This window comes from Thermobia domestica, chromosome 9 (assembly GCF_964235325.1).
Source record: "Thermobia domestica chromosome 9, izTheDome1.hap1.1, whole genome shotgun sequence".
NCBI lineage: Eukaryota > Metazoa > Arthropoda > Insecta > Zygentoma > Lepismatidae > Thermobia > Thermobia domestica.
In genome coordinates this window covers 267,867,859-267,890,083 of record NC_137462.1, presented here as the reverse complement: position 1 = coordinate 267,890,083, position 22,225 = coordinate 267,867,859, and the positions used below count along the sequence as shown (strand labels likewise).

General features: G+C 33.4%; 1 protein-coding gene across 1 annotated transcript in view; it reads left to right on the top strand.

Moving 5' to 3' along the window:
* The window catches only part of LOC145660688 (uncharacterized), a 240,425-nt gene extending 231,248 nt beyond the window's left edge, over positions 1 to 9,177 (top strand). Inside the window, exon 7 of the mRNA XM_081726032.1 lies at positions 3,171 to 9,177. Within this exon, the coding sequence (XP_081582158.1) occupies positions 3,171 to 6,827 (3,657 nt within the window). The 3' untranslated portion in view covers positions 6,828 to 9,177. The remainder of the gene's footprint in view (positions 1 to 3,170) is intronic.
* Positions 9,178 to 22,225: the final 13,048 nt, after the last annotated feature.

Below are 22,225 nucleotides of genomic sequence, written 5' to 3'. Positions count from 1 at the left end.
TCACTATAGATATTAACGAAATGCGAGAATATCTTTTAGACTATGCTTCTTCTTTTATTCATGTAACAAATTCACTTCACAAGTGTGTGCATGAAGTGATTCAATCGAGTATCTTTCCCGGTGGACGAAACCATAGGTTAAATGCCCGAAACCATATGTTAAATGCCCAAAACCATAGGTTAAATACCCGAAACCATAGGTTAAATGCCCGCAACCATATGTTAAATGCCCAAAACCAAGGTTAAATGCCCAAAACCATAGGTTAAATGCCCGAAACCATAGGTTAAATGCCCGAAACCGTCCAGTAAAAATCTTACAGACGAAATCCATGGAATTAACATTTCGACCCATTATTTTAATAATTTGATTAAAAATGCATTAACATCAGTTTTTAAATAAATAGTGATATACTCGTAGTACATAGATTTCAAGTCAAAAATGGATCGTCGTCTAAAGAGAAGAGAGAAAAAAGAAAGAAAAAACGAGAAAGCATAAGCGTGTTGTATTTTATTATTCGTCTGCCATTATGAATGATTTGACAGAAAGAACGAGCAGCAAATGACTATCGGAATAGGGTTCCAGAGAAGAGAAAGAAGAAAGAACGGAACGCGATTCGCAGAATGGAACTATTAGGAAACACACTGAAGCATCAGAAAGATTATTATTAATAATAATAATAATAATAATAATAATAATAATAATAATAATAATAATAATAATAATAATAATAATAATAATAATAATAATAATAAAATTATACAAAGTCACTTCGATAGGTTCCAGAAATTTACTAAAAATATCTTAATAGTTTCGGGACATGACATGCTTCATCTTTTAGAGGCAGCAGAAGACAGTGGTACGAATTAGCTCAACGCACATAAGGTGTCACTTTTTAAGTAACGATACAGGGTAAGGTCTTATAATATTGGAAGGACCTATAATAAGTTAATGTTATGAATGTAGTTACTTTTGCGCCGTGTTTAGCGTTTAGTTTTTAAGTTCAAACTGCGGAGGAAGAGAACGAGGTTTATTCCTTTGAAAGAATAAAGATAATGTCTTAGACTTTTCTGGGAGTGAACTTCTGCGAACAGTTACTTATGATTGAAAGTTAACTACCATTGATCTTTCTATCGCTCTAATTTGTGCATGTAAATAAGCCTCGTTCAATGATATATAGTTGTAATGACTTTTACGAGTAGATCAGATCAATGTATCTTTAAATACATACCATGCTATTCAAGGATTTGTCAACACATCAGAGCTAGTTTTCATACTATGTGCACTGTGTTGCTCCAGTTGCTAGGTCAAGTCGATAAATTTTCGTATGTTACTTTTTATTTTTTATTTTTGAGATGCTATATTGTATGCGATAAGATTGTGGTACCACATACTTTTAAAATTTGAGTTTGCTTATTGCTATCATATGTCAATGAAACAATGAAGCGAAGTGTGTTGTACTGACAATCGCTCGTTCTTTATGACAGTGAAAGTTAGTCGACTTCGGACACACTACCTTGTAAATCAATTTGATCGTAAGTCATCCAGACGATAGCTTACTATACAATCCAGTATAAAATACCATTTTGAGCAATTGTCGGCTGACGACTTAAGCTGCGGTTACGCTGGATCAGAATTCGTTCAAAATTTGACACAACAGGATTTGAAATGATTATTATGGGAGGAGGGGCTAATTATAGGGAAGTGTAGAGGATATATTTCTATATTGACAGTCCTTTGTTCGATTCTCGGCAGAATAGCACTAAAAATTAGAGCGCACTGTGGTGGTTCGGATTTCACCCTAAACTTCGGACCCACGTCTCATATTTATCCTTAGTGCTGAAAATGGACGATAAACTTCAATAAACAGCGACTGTGCCAACGTGGTTATATATTACTCTGATACTAACAAAAACATAGTTATCATATTTGGAAAGCTTAAATGAAATTCGTAAACGTAGACGTTAATTCTAGTAAAATTAAGTTGTGTGATATCTAGAAGTTCCCGGAAATAATTTCTATTACTTCTCAAATCCCCTTATAAGCTTCCACTGGCTATAGCGTTAGCGTACAAGCCTTGGGCGTGGGAAACCCAGGTTCGATTCCTGGTGAGAGCTCACGTGCTTCGAATCCCATCTTAAGCTTTAGATAGATTTCTCGCATAGCCTTTATACTTAAAGGGACGCTTAAGGGTCTGACTTATTAAAAATAATAGAAAATTTACCATTTTTCTTTTGCTTGTTTTTCATGAGTGAAAGGAGATAATGAAATGCAACTTACCACAATCATAGATAATGCTATTCTACAACAGAAAACATGAACCTGAAGAATTTTCAATGTTTCCATCCAATTAGAAACTACAGTGTTGTCACAATAACATTTACCCCAAAATCTGTTACGGCAGCAACTACAGGAACGAACTCAACTGCATTTGGTTACGTATCATGTTTATTAGTCCTGTGAGCTACTTTTCAAATACAATACTTGTATTTACTTTGTAATAAAGAAAATAGTTTTAGCATACAGATATTAAAATTAAATAATAATGTTATTTAAAAAAGTAGTTCACATTATAACAAAACAACGTGATACGTAATCAAATGCAGTTGAGTTCGTTTCTCTAGTCTCTGCATTCACTTAGATTTTGGGGAAAATGTTATTCTGGCAACACTGTAATTTCTATGGATGGCAACACTGAAAATTCTTGAGGTTCATATTTTCTGTTGTAGAATAACATTATCTATGATTGTGATAAGTTGCATTTCATTATCTCGTTTCACTTATGAAAAACAAGCAAAATCAAAATGGTAAATTTTGTCTTATTTCTAATAAGTTAGGCTGTTAACACCAATACAAACTACCAATCAGACTTCTCTTCATTAATAATATTTAAAATATGTTTAATGTTTATTTGTTTTCAGGTCGTTAATAAGCATATCTTTTATCTTATTCTTAATGAAGCCGTAAATATTTTATATATGTAATTTGAGTACAATAAGTGAAAATGTATGTATTTTCTAATTAATTTTTATCGCAATCTTCTTCAGACCTACTTTTCATTGCTAAACGAATAATGATCTACATTTTTATAGGTCATGTAGCTTATTTATTGAAACAAGTCGTTAATGTTTAATTGATATATATCCTAACGTTATTATTTCGTTTGCTTCCAGATTGGAAAGGCTAGTCTTAATGCTAAGAGAGCTCGCCAACTGGGAGAGATATGCAAGCCTAAAGCAGAGAAGACATTGTCTACAAATATCGCCGCAGAAATGGGAGGGAATCACAACAATCCTTTGAGAGTAACGCCATCGTCAGGAATCCACGAAGCAACAGGGACTCATCCCCGAAGAGAAGGTGCTAGAATGGATGTAAAACTTGAACAAACAAGTGCTGTGAATTCTGATGGTGAAGTACGAGTTAAGACAATTGTAAAACCTGAACGAAACAAGAAATCGAAAGGCAATACGGGACCAAAACCCGAAGAAGTGACACAAAATCCGGTTGATGTAAGCAGTGGTACGGATACAGTGGATTTTAAGAAACAGGACATTTCGAAGAAAGAGTTCAAAGACACGCCAAGAAACACAAATTCAGACGAAGCTAATAAAGATAAGAGCGGAAAGATAAAATTCCCTAAATTTGGTGTTCATGTTTTGCCAGATCATAAAGAAATGAATTTAAAATTAAATCAAAGAAAATCCAACTTACAAGAATCAACATTAACTTCTGGGGACACTTCTGAAAACGAACGTCGTTCGGATAAGCCAATAAGCACTGAGCATGAAAAACAGAACGAACAAAATGCAATGAAAGAAGGGGCTGTAACAACGGTTGCTGCTTTGCCTTCGACAATTACTATGACCACTGAACAATCACAAGCGAAAACACCTAATTCTTCAGAGTGTATATCTGAATCTAATTGCCCTACCAAGGTAAGCGCTGAGGAAAGTACAGTAAAGAACACTAAGCCACCTGAAGACGAAATGAAACACGAAGATAAGAAAGATGCCAGTGGAAAAGAGAAAAAGAGCAAATCATTGCTTCCAAAAGGTTTGTTAAATTTAAAAGACATGTTGCATAGTGATCATCATGATAAGAAAAAGACATCAGTTTCACCAAAGAACACTGAAAATACAAGCAAGGGATCAGACGAAGAACATGTTTCAACACAAAAGAGTCAAAATCCTCAAAATACTTCGAGTTCATCTTCTGAAAATGAAGATGATACAGACAAACAGAAACATAAAGCTATGCACAGCGAACACCATGAAGGTTTTACCAATGATATTCCAGAAGAAGTACAGAGAGCCGCTATGGCAGCTAAAGTGAATAGAAAACCAGTAGATAAAGGTCGTCAGATGGAAGCAGAAAAGAATACACAACGAAAGAGAACCGAATCTGCTGGAAGTGGGAGTGCCAGTGACGTAAGCATTGGTTCACCTTGTATCGACAATGGAGATTCCAAAACACCAAAGAGATCTTTGAAAAGAAAAGCCCCACAGCCACCAGAAGCTTCCGACGGTTATCCATCGGCAGATTCAGTTATGTCACAGGACAATCCAACGCTGGATTCTTCAAATAACAGTGGAGAAAGTCATCAGATGGAAGTAATTGAAAGAATGGACATGAACTCCCCAATTCCAATAGTATCCAATATTAAATCAGAGCATCAAAAGGAAAACCCCAACGGAGGAAAGGAAGATGAGGACAACCAACCTATGTTATCGGAAAGTGAAAGTGACTCTGACATAGAAAAACCTTCAGTTGATACAGACAAGAAGGCAAAGAAAGGTGGCACTACCATTGAATTAAACGCAGCTCACATAACCATTCATCATTCTCCCTCAGATGACTTGCCAGCGTCGCAGCTTACTTTAAATACTGAGAGCGAACAATCTATCCCTGATAGTCGAGAAAATTTAGCACAACCGCTCGTTTCGACTAAACAGCGAGACGACAATGGAAGGAAAGCTGCATCACTTGGTGATCTGTCGAAGTTAGATGGAGAACAACACATGAGTATTCCTTTAGAAAGAGCCGTGTCGTTGGACTTTGGTAATGCTGATGTTCCCACCTCAGGACAACTTGCAAATAAGAAAAGGAAAGCTCCTCTGCCTCCAAGTGAAGACCTCAGTGTTATTCCGGATAGCGACGAGAATACATTATATCGAAAGGAACCGAGACTTGACACAGACACTTTCGGTAGAAAGCTTAAGAAATCGTCTAATTGGGGGACATTAGAAGAAGCTTTAAAAGATTCGGATGTGATGAAGCCTATGGAAACATCTAAAGAAGCATCACTCGTGAATGATTCCGTCGGACTAAAGAATACATCAGATTCTCAGAAAATGATTCTTTTGATATCTCCGGATTCAGGAAATTCAGAAGTGACTATCGCATCGACTTCGACATATAATCCAGACGAACAACCAACGTCATTACAAATTGACGGTAAAACTTCAAGTGAAGGCGAATCTGTTCAATCTTCTGTGGTGACATCTAGTGATATGGGCATTAGCGTTCAAGTAACTTCGTCACAAGAGTCTCCGCAAATTACATCCGAAAATGCTGACACTGCGGTTCTAATTACATCAGCATCTGACTATTCCAGTCAAATTGATTCAACTACATACGGGAATAGTCATCATGTCCCAAATAAACCATTCAACACGATCACTTCCTCTAATGAGTCACGAAGTATCGATGACGTTCAGCCATCATCACTTATCCAGGTGGATCAGACGGATACAGATGATGCTGAACCACCCGAACTTCCTACTTCCCCAGTGCCAATAAGTCAAGCAGTTCAATTTCCCGGCACTACACCCACATTTCATTCAACCACATATATATCAACTCACCCCACAATCCACACAGAATCACATGTTACGGAAATTCAAGTGACAACGAGTGCCGTCTCCGATCATGATCGACTTAATTCCAAAGCAGTTAATATCATCACAGATGTCAATGATACTCCTGATACAACCCATTCTGTCTCTCTTGGGACTGATGCCAACACCATAACTGGTATGGACGAAGTGAAAATTTCATCCAATAATGGTACAACTTCTAACAACATGAATGTACAATTTTCCCATGGCGGTACGTCAAGAGTTACAGATCCTGCAAATGATCTGCTGCACACTATGGGAAATCACAGCCAAACAGCGGAGTCTGCAATGCGTACAGATATTGAGATCAAAGGGCCATCATCAAAAAATGTTACTGTCATGTCTATAACGACAAATCCGTCAGATGAAAATCACGCTTCAGTATTAAATAATGTAAGTTCCGATTCAAATGAGGTAACAATAAAACCCTCGAGGAGAGAGCTAGTATCCTCAACGATTACAGTGGAAGTCCCACGATGCCCCGAGAACATTCCAAAGAGAACTCCCGAAGAAAAGGAAATACTACAGATCACTTCGCAAGAACTTGATAGTGTCATGATGTCACATTCCAAGTTCTTGTCACAGCATGGCCATATGGTTTCCAGTAGTCAGGTGTCGTCTTCGGACGATGAGAAGCGGAAGGAATCACATTTCGACCAATGGGGCTTTCTCGATGGTTCCTCTCGAGATCAAGGGAACCATTCTGTATCTCACAATGGAGTGAAAGACAGTGATGTTTCTCACGTTGACATAGATACAGAGAACCATGCTCATGCCACCGTTGTGAACCTCCCCAAAAAGTCGGTTACTCACATCATAGTGGATCCTGAACAAACTGGACTTTCATTCAATCAAGGTTCTAGCTCTAAAACGGTCATTATTTCAAATATTCAGTTGCCAAACGATGGGAATGCAACTAGTCTTCAAACCTGAGTTCAAAAACTACGCATTATATTGATAAGCGAGGAAATAGCTGGATGAAATTTCACGTTCAACGAAATGCAGATTTGCTAATATTCATACGTGTAAATATTAGTTATCATGATGATAGCACCAGGATAAAAGTGCAATATAGATATATTTCTTTAAATGCACTTCTTTACGTATTTTCCTATAACATCCAGGAATACCAAACTCAGCATCTACTACAATTGTAGCGATGTGTTGAAAACGATTTTTCTTCAGTTTTCGGTTAAAATAGGAACTACTTTTTTGTGTTTCTTATATGTAGTTCTTAGCAAACAGAAAAGGAAGGAAGAACAAAGATGGACTATTTTAAAAGTGCCTTTATTGTGTAGTTAATCAAACATTTCAGTTAAAAAGAAAAAAGTTCTGTCGAAGTAGGAAAAACGGATTGAAATGTATTAAAAAAAAATATTTTGTTTTAAATCTCCTTTCTTATGACGTTTTGTAAAATATATTTTTTAAAAAATATGTTGAAAAAAAAATAACTTTTGTAGCCATGTGAACACAAGACGTTGTACTAGTAATACTATTGTTATCTTGGTCAATAATTCATGCTTAAATCTTAGTTATATTTGTATATCTTTAAAAATGTGATCAACGAATTTAAAATTAATATTGGGAAAAATTGTCATAATTAAAATCTTTAAGGTTTAACATCTTTTGAAATGTAGCTGTAGATCACAATACAACTGTAAATTACATACATTTTCGTCTGCCCATATTTGGCGATGATGATGATGATGATGATGTGTTAGAGCTCTTTGTAAATAAACATAGTGTATGTAAAATTACTTTAATCTGTTTCCGCATAGGTATGAAGTTGATTTTATATCTGGCGCATAGTTTTCCAATAAATTTTTATCATTTTCATTATTTTTTTTCGTAAGTTCTAAAAACAAATTTATGATAAAACTGTTTTTTTTTTTGTTTGAAATAAAACAGAAATATTAGATGGTTCAAAAAATTAGACTTTAAAAACTGTTCGTGGATTTTAAAATAATGCATTTTCTAAATACAAGAGAATAGATGAAATTGTTTTAATTATTTTAAGTGAATTGTAATTAAATTAGTTTATTGGTAACATAGGCTTGTAATTGAAGATTCAGAATGTTGATATTTGCCAAGACTGTAATTTCTATACATATTGTGATAAGTAAAAAAGTATGATTAATATTGTTATTTGCTTTACAAAATATATTTTATGTATTAAAAAATAAATTTGCATTTTTGAAAACAATATTTACAAGTTTTTAAGAATGGAAGTATTTTATGTATTAATATCTAAAATAATCACGTTTTAATAATTGTTTTTAAAAAAATCGTGAAAAAAGATCTTTATTCATATTCATTGTGTATGTGGTGTATATAGCAACTAACTTGTCTGAAAGCATTATACCTGAATACCATTTGTTCCCAGTAGATCATATTTCCAGTATATAAATAACTTAGAATATACAACTATGTAAGATAAATATTTTGTACACTTACAAGTCAGTAATATCATGATAAATTTTAAGATTTAATCTCAGAAATTATAAATCGCGTCTTTACTAATTGTACATAGTTTTACAAAAGAGTATTTTTATATAAGTAGAAAAAAAATTGTTACAAATATATTTCGTCTATTAAAGGATTGTTACAGTTCATTCACAAATCAGCTAATCAAATATTTTTCTTATATATATATATAAATTATAATTAATATATATATGTACACCTTATAATAGATTATAAATTTTTAAAAGAAATACTTTTTATGAGTACCTATATACTTGTACAGTATATTGTTTCAGGGATGCCTCTTGTTGGTGCCATTGTATGTGTCTGGGATTGGAATTTCTTTCTGAATGTGTCAATAGTACTTTTATAAATTGGTCGTTTCTTTAATTTTAATATGACAATATTGATTTTATGTGATGTATCAAGACAAACATATGAGAGATGTACAAAAATGAAAAGATAATGAACTGTAATACATTTGTCATACTTTGAAACCAGAAAGAAATCAACATTCTTTGTAAAAGAAAACAAAATATTTCCACAGTTCAATGTGGTTGTGTATAGAGAATTGTATGTATATCTCACTGGCTGAGATAAGAAAGTTCAATTGTTCTGAAGGGGAGGGTTGTATATGTTACAGCTAATGGTAGATGCGCGGTATGTAAATGTTTGGTAGGAGTGCTCAGTTAAATATATTTTGTTATATACATATTTCTACAAATTTTGCTCAAGACTTATATGTTGCTGTATATATTTATCTAGAATATTTGAGCAATATTTTGGTATTCAGATATTAAACTAACAAATGACAAAACCAGTATTTTGTATTATTTCAAAAGTATACGCTTCCTAACTTTAGTAAGTGTCGTTTAGGTATGTTTCTAAACGACACGTAGTAAACACATCCTCTTCGTATATCCTACCTATACGAAATTTCATCCCTGATAGTAAATATGTAGGCATTCGTTTCATTTAGCCCACGAATGACTCGTTGACGAATAAGAGTTGCAAGAAATCATATGATGAAATTTGAACTTTAATATAGTCTCAGAGAAAAATATCTAATAGCGTTAGATACGGAGTTCATAGGAGCAAAGATTTGGATCACCTCGAAGTCCATACAAGAACAGTGCGAGATAAATAAGCGATGGTACTCCTTCCTCCCCTAAACGTTTGTTGCTCTGTGGTATTAGATAAACTTCCAGCATATCAGAATACAATAGTATTAATCACAGTCATTTCATAAAGGCAATTTCCACTGAACTCGAAAAATAGCTTGTGAAAAAGAGATATTTCCCACATCATACTTATATCGATGCCAGGCTAGTTGCCCATCTTCCCTATATAATTTTCACCATTTCATTCGTTTCTCATTATCACCATCTCCTTTAGCCTAACCGGTATATCCGTGGGACGTAAAACTTAAAGATTTCATTTCATTTTTTTCTTAAAATTATGTGTTTTTAATCCCCCCTTTCGTTCTCTTTATTGGTAATGTCACGTATTTTTTTTTTTTAGTACGACGTGTTTTTATAGTGCGAGTATGTTTCCTATACATGCATAATACTGTATGGCTCACAAAGGTGGTATTCGCTTCTATTTAATGGAGAAAGGTCAAATTTTTACAAATAAAATTACACTTTGGACTTTTCCTTATTTTTACTGTGTTCAGTTTCTTTTTATGAAAGCCTTGGCATTACAGAAATTCGTTACATTAAGTAACATAAAATGAAATGAAATGAAATCTTTAAATTTAACGTCCCACGATTATGCCGGTTAGGCTAAAGGAAACGGTGATAATGAGAAATGAGTGAAATGGCGGAATGAAGAAACTAGAGGAAACGGGAGAACCCCGAGAAAACCCACGAGCACGATGTTTGTCCACCACAAAGTCCACACGGCGCGAGCTGGGATCGAACCAGGGACCCCAAGCATCGGAGGTGAACGCTGTACCACTGAGCCACCGCGGCCCCTAAGTAACATAAAAGGGCAATGTTACCTCTATAGCCCTTTCTTCCTTATAGGAAACTCAACACTATCATCTGTAGCCCATCTACAGTCATATATTACTGTTTATGCCCGGAAGATATACTTTCACAATAATTTATGAAAATAATAACCATTTCGTACAGGAAATTAAAGATATCAATCAAGTTTCATTATTCGCACTGGTTGAAGAGGTTATTGAATCAAGGTTGTGTTACCTTCGACCATTTTGTAAATCGGAGAGTTGTGTTTTATGCCAGAACAGTGGCAGCTGCCAAGATAAGCAAGCAATATATTAACTTGAAGTCACTGCTGACAGGTCATAATTTGAGCCTGAATGTCTAAGTGAAACCAAAATATTGTTTGTTACACATCAATACCTTTATAAATTTGAGCTGGGATACTCCGATAATTTTTTTTTTTTTTTTTTTTTTTTTTTTTAAGGAAGAGAAATGGTAGGAAAATTCCAAATATATTAAATAAATAAAATATCCGTGTAAATAAAGTGTTTATGAGTTTAATGGATTTTGTAAGTGTCGGTGTCTTGAATGATGATCATGCATGAAGTTTGCATGTAATAGGAAGCTTATATATAAAACTGTTCATGAGATTAAGGATTTCTTTCAGCACAATTAAAGTGCATAGTTTTGAGTAAAATTTATGTGGTCATCTTTTTGTTTTTATTTCAAATTAAAAATATTGCTTTTGTGATTTGGCAATGTTGATGATAGATATAAGCTTTGTCTGCAGAATAACCAGACTGGTAGTAATTACAATGTGTTATTTCTACGCCAAACTACAAACTGTATGATATCGCTCTTCATTCTAACACACTCCTACATCCATCTCTGCCACGTCTCTATGCCCTGCTAGCAGGATTCTGCTTTAATGTTCCGAAGCTCCGTCGTTACATCCTTCTTGATGGCCTCAACGCTTTCAAAATTGGTCTCATTGATAATCCCATTCAGATTAGATAATAATAAAAGAAAAAAATTACCATATGGAGCAAGATCTGATGAATACGGGGTTGGTCTTAGTCGGCAATGTTCTTCTCGGCCAGGAACTGCCCAATGCTGCGATTTGATGCGTTGTCATGATGCAGCAGCCACGATTATCCTGCCATAACTCCGTCTCTGTTCACGCACTGAGGTAAGAAAACGTCTTTGTAGATGTTTTGATTGATAATCTGGCCATGTGTCAAAAATTCACTGAACAATGCCTCTAACATTAATGAACGTGATCCACACAACTTTTGACCTTTTACTTTGTCTTGCTGTCTTGGTTCTCGGAAAGAAGACTTCTAGTAATAGTTGTGGCGCTTGAATATTGGATCATACTCAAAAGTTCGTGTTGCACCATTAGCGACGATACTATGAAGCAAGTTGGTACTGTTTGGAGACGTAAGATAATGACCTGACACAGTACAGGTGACGCTATTTAGGATCATTCAGCAGCCGGTGCCCAAATTTTCGGTGATGATCTTTCAAAGACTGTCCTTTTTCATGTTCAGCTGATTAGTGATGATTCGAACAGTTAGCCGATTATCATTACATAACAGTTGATTTACTCCTTCCACCTTAAGAGCCTGACATACTAAAAGTAATACAAAATTTACCATTTTTCTTTTGCTTGTTTCTTCATGAGTGAAAGGAGATAATGAAATGCAACTTAAAACAATCATAGATAATGTTATTCTACAACAGAAAATATGAACCTCAAGAATTTTCGGTGTTACCAGAATAATATCTCACCCAGAACCTAAGTTAAGGCCGTGACTAGAGAAACGAACTCAACTGCATTTGATTACGTATCATGTTGTTTTGGAATCCTGTGAGCTACTTTATAATTTAATTATTTATTATAATAGTTGTATTTGGTTTGTAATAAACAAAATAGTTTTAACATACAGTTATTAAAATTAAATAATAATGTTATTTAAAAAGTAGTACCAATACAACATGATACGTAATCAAATACAGTTCAGTTCGTTCCTCTAGTGCCTGCATTAACTTAGATTTGAGTTATTCTGGCAACACTGTAATTTCTATGGATGGCAACACTGAAATTTCTTCAGGTTCGTATTTTCTGTTGTAGAATAACATTATCAGGGTGTCTACTAGAATTTCAAAATGATAATTTATCTGTGATTATGGTAAGTTGTATTTCATTATTTCCTTTCACTTATGAGAAATAAGCAAAAGAAAAATGGTAAATTTTGTATTATTTTTAGTACGTCAGGCTCCTAATGTCAGCTCTACTCTTTGAAGATTACCGCTCATGGGGCCGTCTTCCACTCACTCGTTTCCTTCTCTCAATCTCTTGTGTCACTCAAAAACACTTGTGTGTAACATGGAATTCTTTCCATTCAATTAACGAAGCATTTGACGGAGTTAAATGCTTCCTCAACAGTATCAAAATTGTTGCTCCATTTTCCTTAGTTCTTATAACTGAACGACAAATACAAAAATATAAACAAAAGTATATATCATAAAATTAAGTGAAGAAATGGGCAGACTGGACAGAGTAAGAAATAAAAGAGCAAGGAAAGAGAAGTAAAGAAGATGGAGAAAAAAAATGAGAGTTTCATTGAAAGAAAAAGAATACTAACAGATGTGAAGTGTCACGTAAATAAGACTTTGTGATGACGTTAGTACTGTGTATGCCCAAAAGATGTACTTTCACAATAATTTATGAGAATATTAACCATCTTATATATAGAGAATAGGAGGTACATGAAATTAAAGACAATGGTAATCACAATCACAATTAATGGTAATTTAAAATATAGAGTACGTTAAATTTAATACATAGAAAGAACACAAATTAATTTAATTAATACTTTATGATTATGATATTAATGATCAGTGCTACTTCATGACAGTAAATAGGTGTACATAGTTCACTGATATATTTACATAATTACGTTCCTTTATTTGGCCTTAAAAAACAATCGTAGACCGAGTTTAGAACTTTTCTAAGCTGTACCTGTCTGTTCAGGAAGAAAAAGGTATTTCAACTCATACAACTTACATGTTAGAGAACAGAAACTGGATTGATGTCTTGAGCAAGTTTTGGCGTCGAGTTTCCACCATTGCATTCCTTCAGTCCTTTCTTCTTGAGGTGAAGTTTAATAAGAGTGGAACCGGGGAAGTGTGCGTCACCTAAGAGTTGGTCTTGAATGCAGCTTTCAGTTTCGTCAGCGGGGATGAAGAAGGACATCTGCTTGAGTCTGAGCTGGGAACTAATAGGTGTTCAATGACCTTGAGGTCTGGGGATTGAGCCGGCCAAGGGAAGTCATGTAGTTGGCTTCATCAGCTTCATGTGATTTGGTGCGTTGTTCGAAAATTGCGTCGTTGGCTGAAAGCAACATTTGGACACTAGGAATGCATTTGGTCTCGTAAAATGTCCTCCTAATCATTGGCATGGACCCACTGCATCACAGAGGCACCGCCACGTTTCAAGGTAGCGAAGAAATAATTCAGAGCATAAGCTTCTTTATGCGTCTGTTATTCATAAACTCAGTCTGTTGTTGTAAATAAGGTGAAAGTTGACTCATCGGACCACATTATCATCAATGGTTGTGACGTTATTGTTGTGAATCAAAATATTTTGCACAACCCTTATATGTGCAGGCAAATTTCTTGGTATTAGTTCCTATGAAAGGAGCAGCTGCCTAAAACATGAATGTTTTGGTAGAAATATTTTCTCGTCAAGGAGTGTATTCCTACGCACCCATTGTCTGAGAAAAAGGCAGTTTCACGCGCAGCGAGGAGTGGGGATTGGGGAGCCGCTTACCATGGACTCATGCATTACTTATCTCACTCAAATTAATATTAACGAGTTTATTATGTGATAAATTAGTTGAACATCACTCTAGTGAATTGGTAGTATCAAGAACTAGTGCTTGTCAACTAATATGAAAATGTATTGCTGTCAAAAGTGCTACGTAAATTACTTTCTCCCAAGATAGAAAATTTCACATCACTTCAGAAAATCTGCTCCGCCGAATGTAAAACCATAAAATAAAAGAAGATTTTCAATACTAAATGGTTAAAAGTTACCATTATCAACACAATTAAGTGCAAAAATAAAATGTGTTAATTTTCGTCTATCCCAGTGGAAAGTGGAACAATAATGTGTGAGGGGCGAAACCAGTTGAGAAATTAGTACACAAGTTTCCTACTAACAGTGAATAAGGAAAACTCGTATTTTTTCTTACCGCGTTATACTCGCGTACCCGTTTCGTATTCCGGAAGGGCCCATAATCTTACTCACTGTGATTGCTTTCTTTTAGTGAAATTAAGTTTGTGCTCATAAAATTAATAGAGAATATAATAAATCAGCATATCTCACATTATTTTGATTTTTTTGTTCTATTAAAATTTGCGTATCAAATGAAAATCAAATAATTCAAGTCGTCATATTATTTTTCATATTTTTTTGTGGTCATTCAGTCATTTATTATTGGTGCAAAAATGAATATTTAATAATTTATTGAAAAGAAAAAAAGATTGGTACTTCAGGTAAGCTTTGAATATATTTATGTGTACCATATAATGATTTGTTTACCATGTAGTTAGTACAGCGCAGTGCAAGGGGACATTATCTCTCCTACTCAAACATGAGGTGCTTAACTTCCCGCGAACCTTACGAACTCAATCCCTGAAGCTATAAGAGACGTTCTGAGGACTCGAACCAAAGTTATATGAGATTTTTGCACCGCGGACTCCCGTTAGTGATAGTGGGTAACCAGCCTAGAATCCCCATCCGTATCTTGGCTAAATCCCTACAGGAGCGTAGCGGCACCCGAACCCACTTTGGTGTCCTCATACCATTTTCTTGTGGTAAAGTTTTATTTGCAGTGGTCAAAGGTATGTAAATTGGAACTCGACCGTGGATATTCACGTTATGCAAATTGCATCTGACAGTGGTCGTCTCAATAGGCTGTTGTAGATACAGATTGAGTTCCATAGTCACTTTTACCACATTCGTTCTACAAATCTTGGCGATAGTTCTTTTCAATGCTCGGAGAAAATCTTGTCACTATGCTCTTACCATATAAGCAATAAGTAGGCCTACACAGACAGGTTATTACCATGTAGTGGACTATTTCATTGTTTCACATTACAATTTTTATGAGTGTATTTCCAAGTGGGAAATGCCCCCAAAAAAACGATGCAAAAAAGAAAACACAAACTTTACCCTTCTTCTCCGCCATGGTGTCCCCTCACATACATAAAATGCATATCGACGGAAAGCTTCATCCTTCAGAAATACATTGATACCAAAATTATTTTCCTAGCTTAATTAGGGGCTGAGTTATTGAGGTTTAAAGCCTGGACGCAGCAGTTGCGTCCTTCAGCATTTAAAGATTAATGAATTTCTAAATGTCAATTAAATTTATCAATAGCTGTTTAACTAAAGATGAAATTTAAAAAAAAATAATCTTCCTTATTTATGAATCGATTTTTAAAAGATCAAACGATTAGGGATTTTAAAAATACTTTAATGCAGGGATGCAAATAACCACTCGCCCGGGACGAGTGGTTTATCGTTGCGGGCGAGTATTTAATATCATACCGAAGGTAAGTAAATGATTTCTATTGTGGAGTGTTGGCTAGTAGCTATTTTTCTTGGGCGAGTAAAATTTTGTTGCTTATTTGCATCCCTGCTTTGATGTAATAATGATTGCCTGCTGCTAAGGATGAAATACAATAATTTTAATACAGTCATTTATAAAGCAAAGCACATAAGCAGCTTTCATGGTTTTTAATCATAAAAACATATTTTATCAACATAACAATTACAAGTTAGAATACTGATAGTGATATCTTGTGTGTGTTTCATTCTTGGTTTCAAATAATAACTTTTAACTCCAGTCCACTGATCATAATTTAAAGAAAATAAACAATTATTGATTTTAAAAACGATCTACGTGTTATCATAAACATGTCATCGCTGGCATGCAAAATTTGGAACGGCGGGGAGGGGGGGGGGGAATTGATACTACCTAGCCCAACCTGTTTATAATCTTCGATTCGATTTGTTGCCTTTCTGTTTACCTTCACAAACCCCTGAGATATATCAAGAACTCTGTTATAATCATTTCACAACATGAATATTATATTCCAAATAGGTCTAAATATAATAATTATTATTTGAAAAAATGAAATGAAATCTTAGAGTTTTACGTCCCATTGTTATGCCGTCTAAGCTAAAGGAGATGGTCATGATGAGAAATGAGTGAAATGGTGGAATGAAGAAAGTGGAAGGAAACGAAAGAACTCCGAGGAAACCTACTCACACGGTGTTTGTCCACCACAAAATGCTGGGATCGAACCAGGGACACCAAGCACCAGAGGTGAACGCTCTACCGCTGAGCCACCGCGGTTCCAATAATTATTATTTATATATTATTGTGTCGATAGTAAATAAATTAAATTAGTAAAAGTATTGAATATTTTGTAGTTCAGTTCCTCTCGCCAGAGACACACGTGATCATGAATACCTCAAGTGACATTGAAATTATTTGTAAGAATAAACTTGTTTGGGGGTTCCATACTAATAACTTGTTTTTCCTTGGTGAATTTATATTAATTTTCTTTGTATAGGTTCATTAAAAAATCTGAGAAACGTGGTAACTCAGTGGTAGAGCGCTTAAGTCTGGTCCCTCGTTCGATCCCAGCCAAGTAGGTTTGTGGTAGACAACATCGTGTCCGTGGGTTTTCTCGGGTATTCCTGTTTCCTCCCACGTCCTTGTTCCACCAATTATTTTATCTTTATTCACTTGCCTTAATCTTCATCCGTCTCTTTAGCCTTAAGGGCATACTTGTGGAACGTTAAAGTGATAGATTTCATTTCATTAATTAAAAAAAAAAAAAAAAAAAAAAGCTGACTGATATATCTATTTTCGAGAGACCTTATATTTTATGAACAATTTGTATTTTTTTAAAAATAAATTTTAAAACAATTTTCCGTATCTTTGTAATTTTGATTTAATAAGGTCTTAAACTTTCAATTGAAGTACACTAAGACTCTCTCACTACTAGTTTTTATTTGAATCATTTTCCATAAATTTATTTCATACGGAATGCCTTCCTCTACTTCTTGCAATTGAACAATTCTCATAACATGAATGTTGTTGTTCTTAAAATAGGATGCCATTTCTTATTTATATGATATAGAACATATTTTTAAAAGTCTAAAACAACAGAACATTTTTATTACTACACAATTTTAAATTTGGATAATCATTTTTAAACCAGTACCGGTACATTAAAAGAACAATTCATCTTTAATTATCTCATTTAATATATTATCTGTAATAAGTTTAGTAAATCGTGGAGAAAGAAATATTTTAAATTCATCACATTTGATTGAGATGCCTTTTCCAAATCTATTTTTTAACCTTTCAACCTTAACAGGTTCATTGCCAAGGTGATTTGAGGGTACTTCTCCCAGGAGGCTATAAATTTCTTCTTACTTTTGGCTCAATTATGGATAGTCATGTCACGTTTTTGTCGCGATATTTTGCTTCTCCCGAAAATGTACCAATGGGAGCCGAGCACCATATGTCATGCTCATGGTCTCACAGTAATTTGTGACAATTAGCATCATATATGATGCTCAAAAACCTGAATAGGTTAGTAATTTGTGATATCGATCATGAGCATCATATATGGTGCTCATGGTCCCACAGAAAAATAAGGTGAGCACCACATGTGATGCTCATGGCAGTCAACCTGTTAATCATATATTCTTTATTTATTTTTAATTCTTTCAAATTAATAACAGCCATTTAATACATCTTATAGTATTAAAAAGTCAATATCTTTCGTCATTTATTAAATAGAAAATCTTTATTTACGGCTTTTATCAATATACTTCGTAAAAGTGAATATATAATATTAAACATAACTCTATTTAATAACTCTTGAATCATTTTTTCATTCTATGGATCATGCATATAAAGTTCTTTTTATCAGTTACAATTACACAGCAAATTGTATTATCGGCTACAGCTTTAGCTTATGTAAACTCTACAACAATATTTATATTTGTTCTTTGGCTTATGTTATTTCTTCTGCTACAAATAATCACATATATTGGCTTAATTCTTCTGGCTTATAGTACATTTCCTTGTTTGTACATGTTATTTTCTTAAATGCAGTAAATCTTCATACGTCTTAAAATAATAATAATTAGTAATATTGAAATTTCTATTTTCTTTGGTAAACGCTTCATTTCTATCACTTTTCAAATATAAGTTTTACTTTAGAATGATCAAATTCATTAGCATCTTTAGTCTCATCTCCACCTCTGTTAATTCGGAAACTTACAATTACAAAATCAGGTATATAGATTTGTCTCCAGTTAAATTGTGTAGTAATATCAAACTAAAAAATGTTCCTATTGCTGTCTTTTGAATACATACATGTATTGTATGCTGTCTTTGAATACATGTTAAATGAATATTTAGTTAATACTTAGCTAACTTTAGTTTACTCTCATAATTATTTTCGTATTCACTTATATATATATATATATATATATATATATATATATATATATATATATATATATAGAGAGAGAGAGAGAGAGAGAGAGAGAGAGTACAACCCCTCAAATCCGAAAACCCGGCAAATCTGAACACGTTCTCAGGAGAAAAAAAAATAACTACAGCTGGAAAATGAAAAAAAAATAGATTTAATCACACAAATTTAGTTTTTTTTTAAGGTTTTAACATTTTTAGACTTAATGCTTATTCATAATCATTAATTGATTATATTCTTACAAGAAGACACTTATATATATGTGACAATAATTTTGGACATGAGTGTACACCCGCCAGTCAAGGTCACTGCCCTTTCGACCACTGAGCCACCCTGTCTAACCTCAGTCGTTGTTTTACCGCCAATTCAGTGACGAAATAAGTACGGTACGTAATAAAATTTCCTGGGTAATCCGAACCCCCCGAAATCCGAACAGGCTTCACCCCAATTAGTTCGGATTTGAGGGGTTGTACTGTATATATATATATATATATAACATCATTGACATTATTAGCTTTTATAAATTTTATCCTCAATTCTCCTTTCTACAGTATATCTTTATAATCACTTAAAAAGCTGAGTATCCACCTTAATGAAAATAGAACATTGAATTTTTCTTACCTTAGTTTGCAATTTATTTCGAAAGGATTGTGTTTTAATTATGAAGCTTCTAGTTTAGAATTTTTTAAAATTCCAGTTACAGTTGAAGTTATTCCGGGTAATTCTATCTTATTTATAACATTCCATGCTTTCTAATTACTATTTTAGAGTAAAAAAAAATGAGAAGTTATACACGTTTTATTATATTCTTTGCGCGAAATGTTCCTCCAGTCTTTGCACATATAACTTTAAATTTCATATAACACCCTGCTTTGTAATGATGGATAAACTCATTTCCGACTTCAAAATCGACGACTATTTCTTTATTAGGTTCATTCAAATTAATAGGTGTTCGCCTGTTTATATAAAGCTATGCTATTCATAGATTTAAATGTTCTAATTTTCCCATTTATTTAATGGATTTATAAAAGCACAGTTATAATTACTCCGTCAATACCAATCATATTATCATCCTGATCTGTTATTTTTATTTCAATTTCATTACTCTTATCTCTTATTAGAGGAAAGAGTATAGGATGAAAATGCTTATAAATAATACTATGTTTAAAGTTTAATTATTGAAATGAATCAATCAAATGAATCAATAACTCCTGTTTCTGTATGAATATATCCATCTTTTTTCTAACAAACATAACATTGGCCAAATCGCCACATTACAGTGAATATGAATTGTATGAAAAGGGTGAAATTTTGGTAACTCACTTCCAATATATGTTTTGTTCTTATTTAATACTTATCCATGTTCAAAATCGAGAACTGTACATACATTTCTATCGTTATATCTTCATTATTTCCGGTTGTATCTATTTCCACACGGATTATCTAATGATTTTCTGACGGTTACATATATCGATTGACTTTCAATTAAGAAATATTCATTAAGCATCTTTAAGTTATATTGTCCTTCTGGAACAATAATTTCTTTATCACCATACATAAATCATTATCTTCCTTCTCTCAGCTTCAGGGTTAAGTATGTACTACAGATACCAATTAACCCTATATTCAAATTATTATTAATGTCTAAGTCATATTGAAATCTGTTTTTTTAATATACAAGTATCACCAGGTAACTTAAAGATTACACTCATCATTTAGTTGATAACAAATGAATGAGTTTGATTTGTCTAAAGATATTCCAAGAGAGAATGTAATAAAATTAGTAGAAGACAATTCGAAAATTAGAATTTAATTTTAAAAATAATTTGAGATAGGTTAAATATACCTACTATAACTTAATCACTTTATCGATATTATTATCCGCAAAAACTCTTTCTATTAACGCATTTATTCCTGTCACTGTTTACTCAATTATAACGTCTTTAGCCCCTGGAAGTGCGGTAATAGCTGGTTTGCCATCGAAATTTAACATTAACAATAAGAAGAATGAATATAATATCATTGTTAACTGCGTTAACTGTTTTAAAAGTAATTGGAAATGATAACATTAAATGGAATTATCGATGCAGAATATATTAAAGATATTGTGAATAAAATTAGACAAATACTTAAAACAATAAAGCCTTGACCAAACAATTTACAGTTTCTCTATAATAAATTAATAAACTGTAGAAGGTCGTTAATTGGGACGTGAAGGAAGTTAAATAACTCAAAAAGAGAAATGGAGAATTAGCCTATTACATAATGACATACAATATCTTATATACCCTTGTGGATGTGGTAAAACTTTCCTATTATTTAATTTTCTATTACAAGCAGGTTGATTAATCAATTACTACTTATATATATATCAGGTGTTCAAAAAATGGCGCCCATGGACGACAAAGCACTTTTCTACGGGCCAAAATAAAGCGAAAATATTATATAATGGTATGCTCTCCGAGGCCTCCTTCAGCCGCTAAGGGGAATCAAAATTCCACAATGTGGCAACATCGCAGATTAACTTGGAGCATTGCTCTAAGAATACAACAAGCAGTTGAATCAATTGCTACACTAATAAGTGATGCTAGTGTCAATCAATATCGACTTTAGTTGCAATTTGGAAGAATCGATATAACTATTTGAAGATTGGTAGATCTACACTATGATTCTTTATTTGCTCCAGACGAGGACTCCAAAGCCATATATATATATATATATATATATATATATATATATATATATATATATTGACTTGTAGAATAATGCTCTGTTGTCTATGGGCACAATTTTTAGAACACCTTATATATATAGCAAGCGAATATACACACCCGATAAATATTACTTTTGGTATATTTATATTTTTACCAAAAGTATGAATGAACAAAAGTATCAGCAGGTACAACAATTTGAAGAAGCAGCATTGACGTTCAATAACAATAGCTACATTTTTAATTAGTAATGATTCTATTGTCTATTAAAGAATGTGGAATACACTCATATTTGATGATTTTGTCTTAGAAAATCGTGACAATATTAGAGATTATTTTATAAGCGAGAGACATAAAGGTATAAAGATGACATCTGGGACATAAATACTGAAACGTGCAAAAACAATTGGTAAGAGACAACGTTAATTTCTTATGAATATTTCATCAAGATGAGTTGGACCTTAAGCATGTGTATAACGAGTTCATTGAGAGAGGTACACCTTATGATAAATTTATGCTCTAATTGTTAGAAAGACGATTATGGTATTATGGCAATTAATATAATAAAATAAAGAACTTTATAAACGTTTAACGAATTAATGTTGCAAAAAACCTG